Here is a 16,287-nt window from a genome sequence, read left to right as displayed (position 1 = left end):
AGAATTTAACACAGACTAACGTGATTATCAATATGGAGGCCAAATGTGAAGTGGCTAAATGCTGCTTTGCCATAAAATTGAGGATCATGGTTATTAATACAAAGCCAATTCCGGTGAAGGTTTGTAGAGTAGGTTCAACACATGTTTTGCAAATCATGTTCAACCTATATTTATTTGAATACGCTCAGAAGATAGGATATTTAATGTAATCACCAATAAACTTTCTTTTTCTTCAAATACAGTGATACATCGGTTTACGAACCCCTTGGCTTACAAACTTTTCAGTTTACGAACGTTAAATTTATGAACATTTTACCTTGGCATACGAACTTTACCTTGGCATAGGAACTTTTTTCGTACACTCAGCTGTCTCAATGAGTGATGTGTCGTTCGCGAACGAGCCCGTTCTTCTAACAATAAAACGGCAGCAGACTGTTTTTGTCCTCTATTCCCTGCCCCCCAGTCTTCGGTTAAAGAACGAAGCAGTGAGGGGAGGTGGTTTAAACATTAAAGAGACAGGCAGACGACAGTGAGAGTTTCAACTTGGATAGAGTGTAGACTGCAAGGTTAAAATATCCCATCAATCAGGCTCCACAAACAACCCGCACAAACCATCTGTACACGTGATGCAAAAAGCTATCAACCCAGCTAAACAGAACGCAATTGATGAGGCACTAGATAAAATTATCACAGAGAAAGCACCTATAAGGGATCATTCCTCAAGATGGTAAAGAAGGTTACATTCCTCATCAAGTGTTTAATGCTGATGGAACCGGCCACTCCATTCCATCAAGCCATCAACGACCATCACAAAGGGAAATAAAACGATTATATAGTAGTTTATTTCTTTAATTATAATACCATAGCACATTTATTATACATAAAATAAGGTATATTTTGTGTAGTTTTAAAGCTTAGAAAATGAAAAAGTAGAAAATTATGTTTTATGGGGACCTGAGAACGGATTATTCTCATTTTAATGGTTTCCTATGGGAAAATAATGTTTGGAATACACACTTTTCGCCTTACACGCACTTTCTGGGAGCCAATTAAGTTTGTCAGCCAATGTATCACTGTCATAATAATAATAATAATAATAATAATAATAATACATTTTATTTAGAAGCGCCTTTCAAAATTCTCAAGGACATTTTACAGTCACAGGATATTTTTTTCTGCGGGTGAGCAGCGGCAACCACACACGCCAGCGTTCACTCATAATTAACTTTGTGCTGTTACAAAAAAGAACCGAATTCCACCGAGCAAAGCTTCAAGAATTTAAGTTTTCAGTTTGTAAAAAAGGGCAAAAGGATCAGTAAAATTGACCCTGTCCCATTTTTTTGAATATGTTCCAGCCATAACTGAATGATTATTTGCACATAAAATATATTGCCTTTCGAGTGCATCTCATTAAATATAAGTTGAACATGATTAGTCTTCTCCCATCAATCATTCTATTTTGTTTTTCTTTTGTTTAGTCCCAATTTCTATTTAATTGAGTTTGTATAATGCCTGTGGATTCTTGTTCTGTTGAAAGTGGGAGGAAATCCGATTTGCTGCTCTGTTTGACACATGGGGGCAGCCTCAATGTCCACCTTGAGGCATGGCAGACAGGAGCCAGATGCTCCCAGAGGTGAAGTCAAGATCAAGGCTAAACTTGGCAAAATGTAGTCAAATGCAAAAATGAGACCTAAATGGGACAGTTAAAAATAAAATAAAAAAGAACATTTTTGATATCACAACAAGCCACCTCAGAATCCATTGATTTTAAATCGCCTCATTCGGGTCAGAGTTGAGTTGGAGCTTTTCTCAGCAGGACCGACGCAGGGTACAACCTAGCTTATTAAATATAACATTTCATTTCACCACATTTTAATTTCCTCTCAAGCAAGCCGCCAGCTTAAAAGATTTGCATATCGTGCACCCCCTTGAACTGACCTACATGCATACATAAAGTGCACACAAAGGTCAAAACGAGATACAGTCTAGCTCCAGTATCAACTGCATCCTCTGGATACAACTGGCCCAAACAAACAAGACTAATGTCAACATGGTGTTTTGGAACCTGAAGGCTATACGCATGTTAAAAATAATATTCACTGATTCATATGAAGAAGAAATACACAAATTTAAGGCACGCCACATTATAAGGTGCTATAGTAGAAGCTGGGGTTACGCACCACTTCTTCTATTAGCTAGCTCGTTAGACAGATAGTTAGCTAGATAGCTAGATAGATTCTCTTCCCACCTTCAAGTCCCATCTCAAAACCCACCTATTTAAAATTGCCTTTTCTGAGTAGCTCTCTCTATTGTTTCTATTTATAATTGGATTTTATTTATTGTATTCTATTTGTGATTGTATTTTATTTATTATAGTACCTATGCTTATCCGTGACTGTATTGTGCCTTTGAGAGCTTTGAAAGGCGCTTTTAAAATGTTATTTATTATTATTATTATTATAGACAGAGATAGAGATATAGAGATAGATAGAGATAGAGATAGAGAGATAGATAGAGAGAGATAGAGATAGAGAGAGATAGAGATAGAGAGAGATAGATAGATAGATAGAGCTAGAGATAGATAGAGATACAGAGATAGAGAGAGAGAGATAGAGAGAGATAGAGATAGAGATAGATAGAGCTAGAGATAGATAGAGATACAGAGATAGAGAGAGATAGAGATAGAGGGAGATAGAGATAGATAGATAGAGAGAGAGAGAGAGATAGAGAGAGATAGAGATAGAGATAGATAGAGATAGAGATAGAAATATATATAGAGAGAGCGATAGATAGATAGATAGATAGATAGATAGATAGATAGATAGATAGATAGATAGATAGATAGATAGATAGATAGATAGATAGATAGATAGATAGATAGATAGATAGATAGATAGATAGATAAAATGGTGTCGGTTGTCCTTGAAATGCAATATCAGAGTTAATTGAATAGCTAGCTTTATGTGCCGATCACAATAGGGAGTCCATAAAGAACACAGTTGAAGGCTAATGGTGTGAGTTCAGGTTTGCGTTGACGATTTTCTTCTGAATCCGAGACCAAATTGTGACCTGCAAAAGGGAAGAAAAAAAAAAACATTTTAGAGAGTTAATCCGCATCTCATCCAGTTAGAGTTGTCTACTGGATGCTTTTCTCTTTCGAGAGAGACTAGGTGGAAATGTTTCTCCAAAGGATTTGAGACAAACATTTTGTATGGCATTGATAGAGATTAGAGGATAAGAAGTTATCATATTTGTCATATCTCTGACAAGCATATGATGCAGAAATTATTATTTAAAAAAAAAATGTTTCGTGGAATGCAGAATCTACCATCTGATCCGGTGGCGGCATCATCATCATCATCATCATCATCATCATCATCATCATCATCATCCTCATCATCATCATCTCGCCTGAGGGAATGGACAACCTGCCCGGAGGTCTGTCTGCCGCTTAGAAAACCTACAATGCAGATTCTATTATCAATTCCCAAAGCCCCCCCAAAAAAGGTAATCAATGAAAAAAAAATCTAATCATGTTTGAAGTAATAGGTTGTTGTAATACGGTCCTACAAGAACGATGCAGCATGTTTTTGACGTTTCCCTCCGATAACACAGATGATTCAAATACTACTACTACTACTACTACTACTACTACTACTAATAATAATAATAATAATAATAATAATAATAATAATGCTTGGGTGCCGATAAAGCGTTGGCTATGGCTTCTGGCAATGTTTTTTTTCCTTTCCACAAGGGGGCCGCATTTCCCTTTTAATAATAATAATAATAATAATACATTTATTTCATTTATAAGCGCCTTTCAAAGCTCTCAAGGTCACTTTTCAGTCAAAGGATAAGTTTTTCAGTGGGTGAGCAGCGGCAGCCACGCGCCACTCAACCCGTATCCCAAATAGATAGCAAGCTAGCTAGCTAGCAAATAGATAGCTAAAAGCTAGTGAATAGATAGCTAAGAGCTAGCGAATTGATATAGAACATACTGTCTATGGGTGAGCAGCGGTAGCCACACGTGCCACTCAACCCGGAAGTAAGTCAAATACAGTAAAGTCTCGTTATATCGATATTCAAGGGAGTCCGAAAAAATATCGATATAACCGGGACTATCGATATATCCGACCCTGTTTGCATGTAATTTTCTCCGTGCGTGCATAGAAATAGTATCGATATAACCGGGACTATCGATATATCCGATATCGATATAACAAGACTTTACTGTAGATAGCAAGCCTGCTAGCGAATAGATAGCTAATAGCTAGCGAATAGATAGGTATTAGTTAGCAAATAGATAGCTATTAGTTCATGAAAACACAGCTAATAGCTAGCAGATAGATAGCTAACAGCTAGCAAATACATAGCTATTAGCTAGCGAATAGATAGCTATTAGCTCGGGAATAAGATATGGAACATACTGTCCAAAAAGTTGGTCACGTATTCCGAGATCTGTTGAAGGCTGCTATGCCACTGGTTGAGGACAATGCAGTTGACGCCATTCAGGCTCAAAAGCAGAGCGACCTCCGAGGGCTTCTCCAGGGTGCGTTGTCCTGCCCTGGGGTAGAAGTGGGTGGACGAGTTGCAAGGTGAGGAATGTGAGCAAAATATGATGCGTGACTCGACGAGGACAACAAAAAAGACAAACGTGACGTGAATGGAGACACATTGAAAAAGGAGAGGCGGAGAGAAAATATCAAAAGAGATAATGAATGGCTCCATTTACCTTTTGCGCTCGTCAAAGTTGGATGAGTGCATAGCGTTGGTATTACTCTGGACAAGGTCAAATAGAAGAGCCATGTGGCATTCTGAAAAGGGCAGAAAATCATCAACAATGTCGCTTTTCATGCGGTGTGGCCTACTTTTGAAAAGCCCGTTCATTTTGGGCTCGTGTGAAAAAAAAACAGAATGATAAAAAGTGAGATTATATATACTAAACACGCAGAGATGCAAATGGGAACAGGAATTTAAAAATAGGGCGACACAGTGGTCGATTAGTTAGCGTGTCGATGTCACAGAGCAGAGCTGCAAGGTTTGATTACCGCTTTCCTGTGTGCCTGTGTGGTTTTTTTCTGGGTACTTCAGTTTCCTCCCACATTTGAAAAAAAACTTGTGTGGACTGAGTGCAGGCGGCTGTTTATCTATGTGCGCCCAGATTTATGCAATGATTCCCACATGAGTCACTCAGAAAAGTGCGACCCCCACCCAGCTCTGCAGGCTCTCTCATACTGGATCTGAAATGTGATTGGTTGAACATATTTAACTTATTCACTGCCATTGCCAAATTTATTCGGGAATTGAAAATATGACATAGAGCGCCATTCTTGAATTTGTTCGGGTTTTGTTTTTTCTTGTTTGGGTGCCGATAAAGTGCTGGCCATGTCCTCTGGCAATTTTTTCTCATTTCCACAAGGGGGCAGTGTTTCCCTTTTTCCATGTTAGTGCTTTGTTCCAGCTTCAGCTATATAAACCAATATGTATGTATTGCATTGTATTTTGGACAGCTGCCCTCATTTCAACCTTATATAACTCCAGACCCATATAATTTAGGAATTAACTCTTTTTTTCCTATGAAAGAAAAAAAAAATAGTTTCCTACGCTGCAGTGAATGTTTATGTAGTCCGAAAACTGAATATTCTGTGGGTCCTAAAATTTGAGTGACAATGACAAAAATCCTGCCACTGGAGTGGACACATTTTTGCACATCGTCTGGCAGTGAATTTAATTTAAAAAAATTAAAAATAAACAAACAAAAACCACAACAAAAAATTACAATTCCATACTACCGGGCTTGTAATCCTGTTTCTAAAGGCCTTGGGAAGTTTAGATAGAAAATACATAAACAAACACACAAACACAAATGAAAAAATAAAGTAAACAAAATAAACAAACTAAACAAAAATGAATAAATAAATAAATAGCTGAAATGTGATTGGACAAAAGTACTTATATTAACGATAACCCACAAAAGACTTTAAGGCACTGTATATGTAGATGATATTTTGACGATATGACACTGATAGGGCTATTTTTTTTGCCTAATTAGCCATTTAGCATTATGTTATTTTAAATTTCCTATGTGTTGATGATTGCAAGAGAAATTTTCTCTAAAAATGTTTTTTAAAACAAACAAAGGAATTCAATGGTTTTTAAGAATAAAACATGCTTCATTTCCTTTCTCATACCTAAATTAATGGACTGTGACATTTAATGCTTATTACGATCAAGAAATATGTGAATAATAAATGACTGAGGGAAAGTATACTTTACCCGGCAAGTTGAGAGCTGCGAGCTTGGCAGGCGGTATTGGAGTCAAGAAGCGTTCAGTTCCCAGGTACATAAATCCACTGCATGTGCACAACACCTTTTCCAACTCACTCAAACTTGAAATAAGAGATGACGTTTAGAATATTACATTATAATCCATGGAATGTCTATTTTTGTCAGTGCATAAAGGCAAATAAAAAAATAAAATAAAATCGAGCCACACCTGGGAGTTTGTGTGATGCTCATAAAGCCCGGCAACAAATGGTTAAAATGCTGACCGTATGCACCCCAATTCATCTTCATCCTTTCAACAAGAGTGGTTCCTCCTGGGAAACGTTTGGACAACAATGACGTTATAAGTACACAGTTAATCATCGTACACACACAATGTCAGGCTGAATGCGAAACAAAGCTGTGAAGATGTGTTGAGGAAAAACAAAGAACACTCGAGGAGACTTCATGTTAGAGGATGTGTAAATGAAGCAGAAGGAGCAGACACAATGGACTATTGTGTCATTTTGCCCCCTCATAATCAGAATCAGAATCAGAATCAGAATACCTTTATTCGTCCCGCAATGGGGAAATTTGCAGTCCACAGCAGTGCTTAAAAAGCCCTTTTATAATAATAGACTGGACAAAACTGGACAAAACACGACTTGGGTTCAAGTTTTACTCACCAAAATTGTTAAAGGTGTTGACAATATCTTTGTCGTTAAAGATGCATTTGAAGTTTTGTGAGTTCACTGGGATGGTGCGTTGAGGCAGATTGGCGGGTACCTGCGGACATTACAAAATGATAGCAAATAGTGGTTTCGATTAATGTCAATGGAAGGAGAACATACCGTATTTTGCGCACTATAAGGCGCACCCAAAAGACTTCATTTTCTTCAAAAGATGACGCTGCACGTTATACGACTTCACTTCCCCCCATAAGAAGTAGTGCATGATGCATGCTGGGATATAGATATAAAATGGTGTTTCATTTTATTAATCTCTTAAAGGACAACCAACACCATTTTTTTTGTTTGCTAACTGACATCAGAAAAACGTTTTATAGCATCTAAAATACCCAAAACACACAGGCTGATATTTTTAGTCGAATGCAAAACATCATTAAAAATGACATAGTGTCACAAAACTACTTCAAAATGACCTCAGAAAGTTTCAGTTTCAGAAGGTCCCGCCCACTTGTTCGTGACGTCGTGTTTTGGGTATTTTAGATGCTATAAAACGTTTTTCTGATGACGCCCAAGCGTTTTGTTTCCTAACTGACATTTTGTGCATTTTCTGGGACGCTATATTACAGTCCAGACGCCTCAAAATGACACGGAAGGATTCTTTAATCGATTCCAAACATTTATGCTTTCCTCTTCAGAACTACAGTAAAGTCTCGTTATATCGATATTCAAGGGAGTCCGAAAAAATATCGATATAACCGGGACTATCGATATATCCGACCCTGTTTGCATGTAATTTTCTCCGTGCGTGCATAGAAATAGTATCGATATAACCGGGACTATCGATATATCCGATATCGATATAACGAGACTTTACTGTATTTGAATCACATTCATAACTGGATGAGTAACAAGAAAGCATCTTCTTCCGAATACGAAGCCATTGTTTTCATTCTCGAGCAAGGAAAGACATCTTGGCGTGACGTCACGAACAAGGGGGTGGGACCTTCTGAAACTGAAACTTTTTGAGGTAATTTTGAAGTAGTTTTGGGACACTTTAAGTCATTTTTATTGGTGCTTTTAATTTGACTAAAAATGTCAGCCTGTGTGTTTTTTTGTGTATTTTAGATGCTATAAAACTTTTTCTGATGTTAGTTAGGAAACAAAAAAGGTGTCGGTTGTCCTTTAAAGTCTTTCTAAAAGGTTTGTAAATAAATACATTCATCTTGCATGGGAGACATTGGCAAACAGCAGCCGAGAGACATTTGCAGTAGACAAATTGGTCAATGGAATCAAAGCTGGAGTTCAAAATGTAAGAAATGGAATTTGTTTGATTAAAAACCATCTTTGGCGACTGACAGATAAAGATTCTTAAAAGAGAGTCTGGAGCTTGGGGGAAAACCCTCATTACCAGTGCAAACAGCAGGTAAATATGACATTGTCATTATCAAGCAGATCCAGATCAATTTACTCACCGCTTTGATAGTTTGGCTTTGATCGGCTTTCCCCTTCATGCCTTTACCCACTTTGGAGTCCTTTTCCACTGCAACAAGTAGAAGGCAGAATGAGCGAATACTTTTTGACACCATCTCGAGCACAGGTGTCAAAGTCAAGGCACGAGGGCCAAATCGGGGCCCGCCACATAATTTTACTCGGCCGACAAAAGCAAATCAAACATGTGAAATTCCATGATGCATGCTAAAAAGTCCAAAATTCCAAATTGTCTCATGTAAACCACAATAACAGTCCAGTCATTATTTTTGACATCAACTTTGAAAATGTGTTATTTATTAATTTGTTGTGCGCTCTATATGTAATATGTAGAGAGGATCAAATATTCTAATGGCTTCCCCAAATTAATAATGGAGTGGCTTCCCGAGAGTGGCCCGTGGCAAAAAAATTTGATTTAGAGGTTCAGAATATCGAATGAGCCATTGACATTTCTTTAAAATAGTCTGCTGGGGATGCAAAGGCTGGTCTTCCCAAAGTTTTTCATATGTGGCAAGAAAATTAATAGGCTAAATTTAAACCCTTTCAGTGACAGCGGTTGCTACAGTGTTAATCGTTTCAGGTTTACTGGCAAATCTTGTGTATAAACAGTGTTTGAAATAACGTCGGCCCGGAGGCCCGGGGCGCACAACTTGCAAAACGTCTCGGCCCAGGTGGCCGACAACAAAGTTATTTTTCAAATCAAACGTTTGTTTTATTTAATAAAGCAAAAGCGACAAGCAAACCGCTACAAGCCACGTGGACTCCTCTTTCTAAGCGCCTTTCAAAACTCTCAAGTACACTTTACAGTCACGGTATAGTCCGAAGCACGAAACAGGCTTCTGATTGGCTGCCGTGACGAGTATGCAAATTGCCAAACGTGAGTTTTGAAATGCACTGAGAAAGAGGAGTCCACGTGGCTTTTAGCAGACATTGCATTGTGCACCATGACGACAACTGGAGCAAAATCTTCATCAGGGGATATTTACCATAAATTAAGCAAGGGAGCATTTGTGGTCGGTACTTCCTTAATTAAAAAAAATCCTTTATACTTCGCAAAGATGTTTTTTTTTTTTTTTTTTTTTTGCGATTAGTCGTCTTATTGTGTTTTAAATTGTGAAAAATGGGGCAGGCAACTTTATGGCCGGGCAGGCAACTTTTCAGAGGTGTCCGCCCTGGTTGCCGCTAACTTTTTGTCATGAGTTTCAGACAGTAGTATTAGTCTTTAAATGTGGGTCTTGAATACCTTTCACAGGCTCTTCCTTTGGGATACGACTGCAGAAAAGCTGAAGGGAGAAATCTCGAGATATAGAGTGTAGAAGATCTCCCTCAAGTACAGACAGCGCCTCCAGTGGCAACTCCATCAATCTTGAATCTGCCAGCAAGACCACAAACTCTCCCACGGTTTCTTCTGCTGTTGCCAGATACACAAAAACATAAGCAGGCACATGCGCACGGGTTGCCCATATTGAACAAAATAATGCATGAGGATTTGGCTTCTTAATAATAATAATAATAATAATAATAATACATTACATTTTAAGCGCCTTTCAAAGCTTTCAAGGACACTTTACAGTCACAGACAAGCATAGTTAATATAATAAAATACAATCACAAATATTAATTCATTAATGGTTAAATTTGGACGGAGCAATCTGGGAATATTTTTTTTTGAAGTAATGTGGACTTAATTGCAATGTATTGGGATAAAGAACACACTGTACCTTCATGAGAGGTGACTTTTGTTTCTTCAGTTTTGGTTTGGGTTATTTCAGAATCTAGCTCAGTTGCTTCTTCGGATCTTAAAAACATTTTGAGTATTAGTCAATACAATCTTTCGTTGAGTGCAATGTTATTATCACCATCCAGGGCTTGATATCAACACCCGCGAAACCCTCATTAAGTCATGGAACCATCATAAAATGAATGAAATATCAGAAATAAAGACAGAAGTAATCCAATAATTCTGTAGTACACCACAATGAGGCTTGATGGTATATAGCAAGTGTTGGTCACCAACAATGTTGACAGAGACATACTGTACCCCCCCCCCCCACAAAAAAACAAACAAAAACATCCTTCTGAAGCCACAAAAAAACCCTATTCACTGCATTTCCAGAATTTAATCGGGAATTGAAAAGCATGACATGGAGCGCCATTCCCGAATTTGTTCGGGGTTTGATTTTTCTTGCAGGGTTGAGGGGCGGGGTGCTGAAAAAGCGCTGGTCAGACCTCTGCAAATGTTTTTTCCTCCCACAAAGGGGCAACATTTGCCTTTTGTACAGCCGCCCCCGTTTCAAGATCAGATAACTCCAGACCCATATAACTTTGGAAGTAACTCTTTTTTTCGGATGAAAGAAGATATTCTGCGGTTTTTAACGCTGTATTGAATGCTTATGTCCTAAAACTCAATATTTTGTGTGTCCTGCAATTTGAGTGAAAATGACAAAAACCCTGGCACTGGAATGGACAAATTTTTTTTGCACATCGTCTGGCAGTGAATAAGTTAAAAGCCTTATACAAGCTGTAAAATAAGACCAACACATGCTGTATGCCTCTATCTAAGCTATATTAGCCTACTATCAAAGTGACTAAGTTGTTTACAAATACATAATGAGCTTTCCTGATTAAATGTTTATTTTCCCTGCAGCACATCCTGTGGAGAACAACGAATCACATGACAACACTGTACGATGCCGCCTCAAGGTCAACTTTATTACAATATAATACGATATAAGTGGGCACCGTGATAAGCTGGTAAGCAGAAGCAATTGAGAGAATGGATGGATGGATGGCTGGATGGATGGATGGATGACCATGAAATATTTTGTTTGAATAATACAAGTCTAAATAGGGCTCTTCTGAAGTTGTGGGCATACACAGTGGGAGAGTTAATAACCAATGGATCAAATACCTCAAGAAACTGAAGTCAAACTGAGAAATGAGTGGATTCAAGTATTCTTCCATTTGTTGAACAATTTCTCTGAAGTGAAGTTGTAATGTATTTTCTTCATGAGAGCTCTGCTCAAGAAAGGAAATAAAAAGAACAAAATGCTTTGACAACAAGTGCAGATCAGAGAAGGTGGAAAATAACATTGCGGTAAAAGAGAAGGAAAAACATACCGGATGAGCATCGTCAGGGACTTCCACTCTTCCACCATGCAAACAGGACTCCTGGAGGACTGCGTGTCTCATCTTTTGGTCAAAGGCTCGCGTCTGCTCTCGAAGAGTCAGAAGAGCCTTCGGGCAGACAGAAACCTTAGCCACCTGAGAGCGTGTCAGTGAACCTACAACAAATACATTTACACTCAGTCAGACATGCATGCTCATAGACACATGTAGTACAGGACTTGTAATTGGTCCCCGCGAGCACCTTCACAGTCTTTTGCCCATTTTTTCCTCCCATCCCTCACTCTTCTCCCCTCTCTAATTCTTTATTCCTCACTCACTCTTGTGTATCATGAACTATCATGATCTCAAGAAATGACACAACATTCAGACATTTATTGACATTCTTTCAGTTGACTCCTGTTTTCACATGTTGAGTAGTTTTCCACACCCCCTTTGAGTGCAGACGCGGTTTGTTATCGAGTGGAGTACTTTTGCTATTATGGAACTGACCGAAAAAGACACCACCACAGGGTAGTGTTAAGCCTAAGAAGACAAAGAAAATTACAATTGAGCAGAAGCAAGAGATCACGGAGGCTGGCGGACTAGTTTTTGTCACTCCGTGGTTTGTTATCGAGTGTAGTACTTTTGCTCTTACGGGACCGAAAAAGACCCCAACACAGGCTAGTGTTAAGCCGAAGAGGACACAAAAGAAAATTACGGTCGCAGAAGAAGGAGATCATCGAAAAACACGAACGAGGTGTGCGTTTGTGTGACTCAGCTGCCCCAGTACCACGCTACGCTAAGTCGACCATTGCTACCATCCATTGACAACTACCATCACAAAGGTAAATAAAACAAGTTTATTATACAGTCCAGTTTATTCCTTTAACTACAATACAACAGCACATTTATTATACATAAAATAAGGTATATTTTAAGTAGTTTTAAAGCTTATTTAGTAAAAAAATATGTTTTATGGGGACCTGGGAACGGATTACTCTCATTTGTAATGGTTTGTTATGGGAAATAAATGTTTGGCAGATGAACTTTTCGCCTTACACACACACTTTCTGGGAACCAATTAAGTTCATAAGCTGAGGTATCACTGTACAAAGAACCCGTCCGTCAGAAACAGAACATTTTAAATGCCGATGTTATTTCACTGCGCTGTATACGTGTGATAACACATCCTTAACATTCAAGTATTCCCTGGGATGCAACAAGCACGTGTATTAGTGTGTAAATGTGGCTTTTCTTCAATTCAATGACAATAACCTTGTGATGTCTTTCGTTTTGGATTTTCCGCACTTTCGGGGACCTTGTAGAAAGCGCCGTAAAGTTCTGATCTGAAAAACAGCACGCATGCAGTTCACAACCTCAGCTCAGAAGCATTTGTAAAGTGACAGTGACAGTTTTATGAAAGGTCTACCCAACAACAAATTTATCATAGAAATATTTTCACAAGGAATAAAATCTTGTATATTAAGATATTTAATGTACTGTATTTTCAGGTGTGTAAGGCACACCCAAAAGTCTTGATCTTCTTCAAAAGATGACCTTGTGCCTTATACGCAGGTGCGCGTTATATGTGAAGTAATATTGAGCCATAATAGGTCTCGCAACTACTGTCATAAGACACGGACTCCATTTCCCCCAGTAGAAGTTGTGCGTAAACCCAGCCTCTACTGTAGCCCCATATAATGTGGTTTGCCTTATATTTGGAAAATCTTATATATTTATATATAATATTTGAATACGTTTTTCATTCATTAAAGGTGCGCCTTATAGTCCGTTGCGCCTTATAAATGGAAAAAGTTTGAAAATACACCATTCATTGGGGGTGCGCCTTATACACCGGAAAATACGGAAAAATACAGCCACATTTTGTCACGATGAAAAAAATAAAAAAATAATGTAATTATTGAATCGTTCAAAATACATTTGGATATGATATGGCAGTCATCCACTGCAAATTGTGCCTGAATCAGAAATGATCTATTTAAAAATTAACTGATCAGTCATTTATCAGTGGCGGGCGCACCCACCCCTTATTGCCCAACATATTGTTTTATGCCACTTGTCATTGCTTCCATAAGGATTATTATATTAGATTAAATTCAATTAAACTATATTATATTACAGTAACCTTTATTCATGAAAATAAAAGGGAAGGAAAAAGAAGAAGAAAAAAACTATAATGATTATTTATGTTATTATCCATCCATCCATCCATCCATCCATATTTGTATTTACATTTTACAGTATTTATAATCGCCTTTATATCTAAAATATATATTGGAATGACATGTCTCTTTAGAAATTACCCATCCTTAGAGTGCTGCAGTAAAATAATCTTCAGATCCAATGAAAGCTCTGCAAGAAGGTCTAGGTGGTTGGGATTGATGTTTAGTTGGGAAAAGGCCTGCGAAAAGAGATTTTGTTGGAACACAAACAAATTAAATGGTCTTCAATTTATTCCAGGTTGAGTCTCTAAAAATGATATGTATAACAGGAAAATAATAGTTCTCCATTTCATTCCTGGGATGACGTTTGGGAGATACTAACTGTAGAGTGGATATTAAAAAAAAATCTACACACGCCTGGTGAGAGATTTCTTTTACGGTAAAAAAATAAATAAACCAAGACATATTTTTCGCTGGTAATTTAACCTGCAACATGCACAGGTGAATTGATGTAACAGCTGAAGCTGGAACAAAGCGCTAACATGGAAAAAAAGAGGAAATGATGCTTGTGGAATGGTAAAACATTGCCAGAGGTCTGGCCAGTGCTTTATCTACACCTCCCCCTCCATGAAAAAAAACAAAACCCGAACAAATTCGGGAATGCCGCTCCACATGTTAGTTTCAATTCCCGAATAAATACGCGTATGGCAATGAATGAGTTAAACATGCGCTTTATCGGCACCCCAGCAAGAAAAGCCAAAACCCGAACAAATTCGGGAATGGCGCTATTCGTCACATTTTCAATTCCAGAATAAATTAGGGGACGGCAATGAATGAGTTAACATGATCTCAATTTTACATACCACATACTATTTTGGGACAAAAACAATCGAGGTAATATATATGTGTTCTGCCTATCTAAGCAATTTTGGGGACCACGGCACATAACATCCCTTAATAACAAGACGGACCTCAAGGGATCTTAGCAACTTGCTATGACAGAATCCATTAATCATGAGTCGTGCATGGTGAGAGTAGGGGGAGACCTGGTACCTTGGAAATGCTGTTCAGGGAATGTTTTACTCCTTCCAACACTTGAGTGGGCCTGCCCTCTTGATAAATAAGGAGTTTCCTGTAGAGGCTGAGTAGAGCTGAGAGCTGGGACACGCTTGTGTCGTCACAGGCCACATTTAAAACATCCGCCATGACATCAATAGTACAGGCACTCTAGGGATCAAAACACACCTTGGATAAAGCGGCTTATTGATTAGGTCAGAATCAAAGTTGGTATTGGGATTCTTCGAGAATAAATTAGATGAATGAGAGATAATGTTTCCAAATGATGTATAGAAGTAAATGTAAATGTTTTTATGCACATCACCTTACCTGAAACAAGGCGAGGTACTGACATGCCAAATCGTGGTCTGTTTGTCCAAGACACTCGAGCATATTGAGAGAGGCGTCGCTCAAGATGGAGACCGACAAATTGTTTTGAAGACAAAGATTAACTGATTCAGAGAGTACGTTCTTGGCTTGGGCCAAGAGCTGCTCAACTCTCCGCTTTTTGGGCTGCATGGGAAAGAGACATACCGGTGACACTTTAATAGCTAATGAAATGTTGGTATGATGCACTGAGGTTCTAATCAGCCTAAACATGTGACATATTTCATGTAATAATACCAGACCAATAGAACCCCCAAATTTGATATCAAATAATACAATAATTGTATACAAACAACTACATTAAACCAATGAATAAATACATATCCATTACAAACATTGTGAGCCTGCTTTACAATTAAACGTGATAAGATTTTGGGTTACAGTTTGAACCCCTTTTGGTTTGAATGCTTTTTGAATTGAGTACAATTTATATTTTTGGCATTGTCTTACCATGAAAAAACATTAAATGTTATCGTATTTCAACAAAATGATTTCCATTTGCAAAAATATAGTCAAATAAATGAAATTACCGTATTTTCCGGGCTATAAGGTTCACTAGATTATTAGGCGCACCTTCAACAAATGACATACTGTATTTTCCGGTGTATATGGCGCAAGGTAAGGTGACATGACAAGGTATGGCGCAACTGTAAGGTATAAGGTGCACCCCCAATGAATGGTGTATTTACAAACTTTTTCCATACAGTATATATGGCACATATTCATTGAATGAAAAATGTTTTGCAAATATAATACAGTGAGACCTCAACTTACGAACTTAATTGGTTCCCAGACAGAGTGTGTAAGGCGAAAAGTGTGTATCTAAAAAAAAAAACTTCCCATAGGAAACCATTAAAATGGGAATAATCCGTTCCCGGGTTTCCATAAAATATAGTTTTTAACTAAATAAGCCTTAAAACTACACACAACATACCTTATTCTATGTATAATAAATGTGCTGTTGTATTGTAATGAAAGCAATACACTGAATTGTGTCATAAAGTCACAAAGAGAGGCACATTACATGAGGACTGTAATTAAAGAAATAAACTGTGCTGTAAAATAAAGTTTTATTTACCTTTTTGGTGGTCGTTGATGGCTTATGGAAG

General features: G+C 37.9%; 1 protein-coding gene across 1 annotated transcript in view; it reads right to left on the bottom strand.

Moving 5' to 3' along the window:
* Nucleotides 1-2,820: 2,820 nt before the first annotated feature.
* The window catches only part of cfap46 (cilia and flagella associated protein 46), a 44,415-nt gene continuing 30,948 nt past the window's right edge, over nt 2,821-16,287 (bottom strand). Inside the window, exons 44-59 of the mRNA XM_089012007.1 lie at nt 15,122-15,304; nt 14,789-14,962; nt 13,877-13,974; nt 12,828-12,898; nt 11,586-11,728; nt 11,356-11,495; nt 10,166-10,242; nt 9,688-9,855; nt 8,429-8,496; nt 6,954-7,053; nt 6,500-6,602; nt 6,280-6,392; nt 4,736-4,817; nt 4,431-4,567; nt 3,329-3,460; nt 2,821-3,069 (exon numbers count right to left, since the gene is read on the bottom strand). Coding sequence (XP_088868133.1) covers nt 2,960-3,069; nt 3,329-3,460; nt 4,431-4,567; nt 4,736-4,817; nt 6,280-6,392; nt 6,500-6,602; nt 6,954-7,053; nt 8,429-8,496; nt 9,688-9,855; nt 10,166-10,242; nt 11,356-11,495; nt 11,586-11,728; nt 12,828-12,898; nt 13,877-13,974; nt 14,789-14,962; nt 15,122-15,304 — 1,899 coding nt within the window. The 3' untranslated portion in view covers nt 2,821-2,959. The remainder of the gene's footprint in view (nt 3,070-3,328; nt 3,461-4,430; nt 4,568-4,735; nt 4,818-6,279; nt 6,393-6,499; nt 6,603-6,953; nt 7,054-8,428; nt 8,497-9,687; nt 9,856-10,165; nt 10,243-11,355; nt 11,496-11,585; nt 11,729-12,827; nt 12,899-13,876; nt 13,975-14,788; nt 14,963-15,121; nt 15,305-16,287) is intronic.

The sequence above is a fragment of the Hippocampus bargibanti genome, linkage group LG13 (genome assembly GCF_051943395.1).
Source record: "Hippocampus bargibanti isolate YZ-2025 linkage group LG13, ASM5194339v1, whole genome shotgun sequence".
NCBI classification, from domain to species: domain Eukaryota; kingdom Metazoa; phylum Chordata; class Actinopteri; order Syngnathiformes; family Syngnathidae; genus Hippocampus; species Hippocampus bargibanti.
This window is presented reverse-complemented; position numbering and strand designations above follow the sequence as displayed.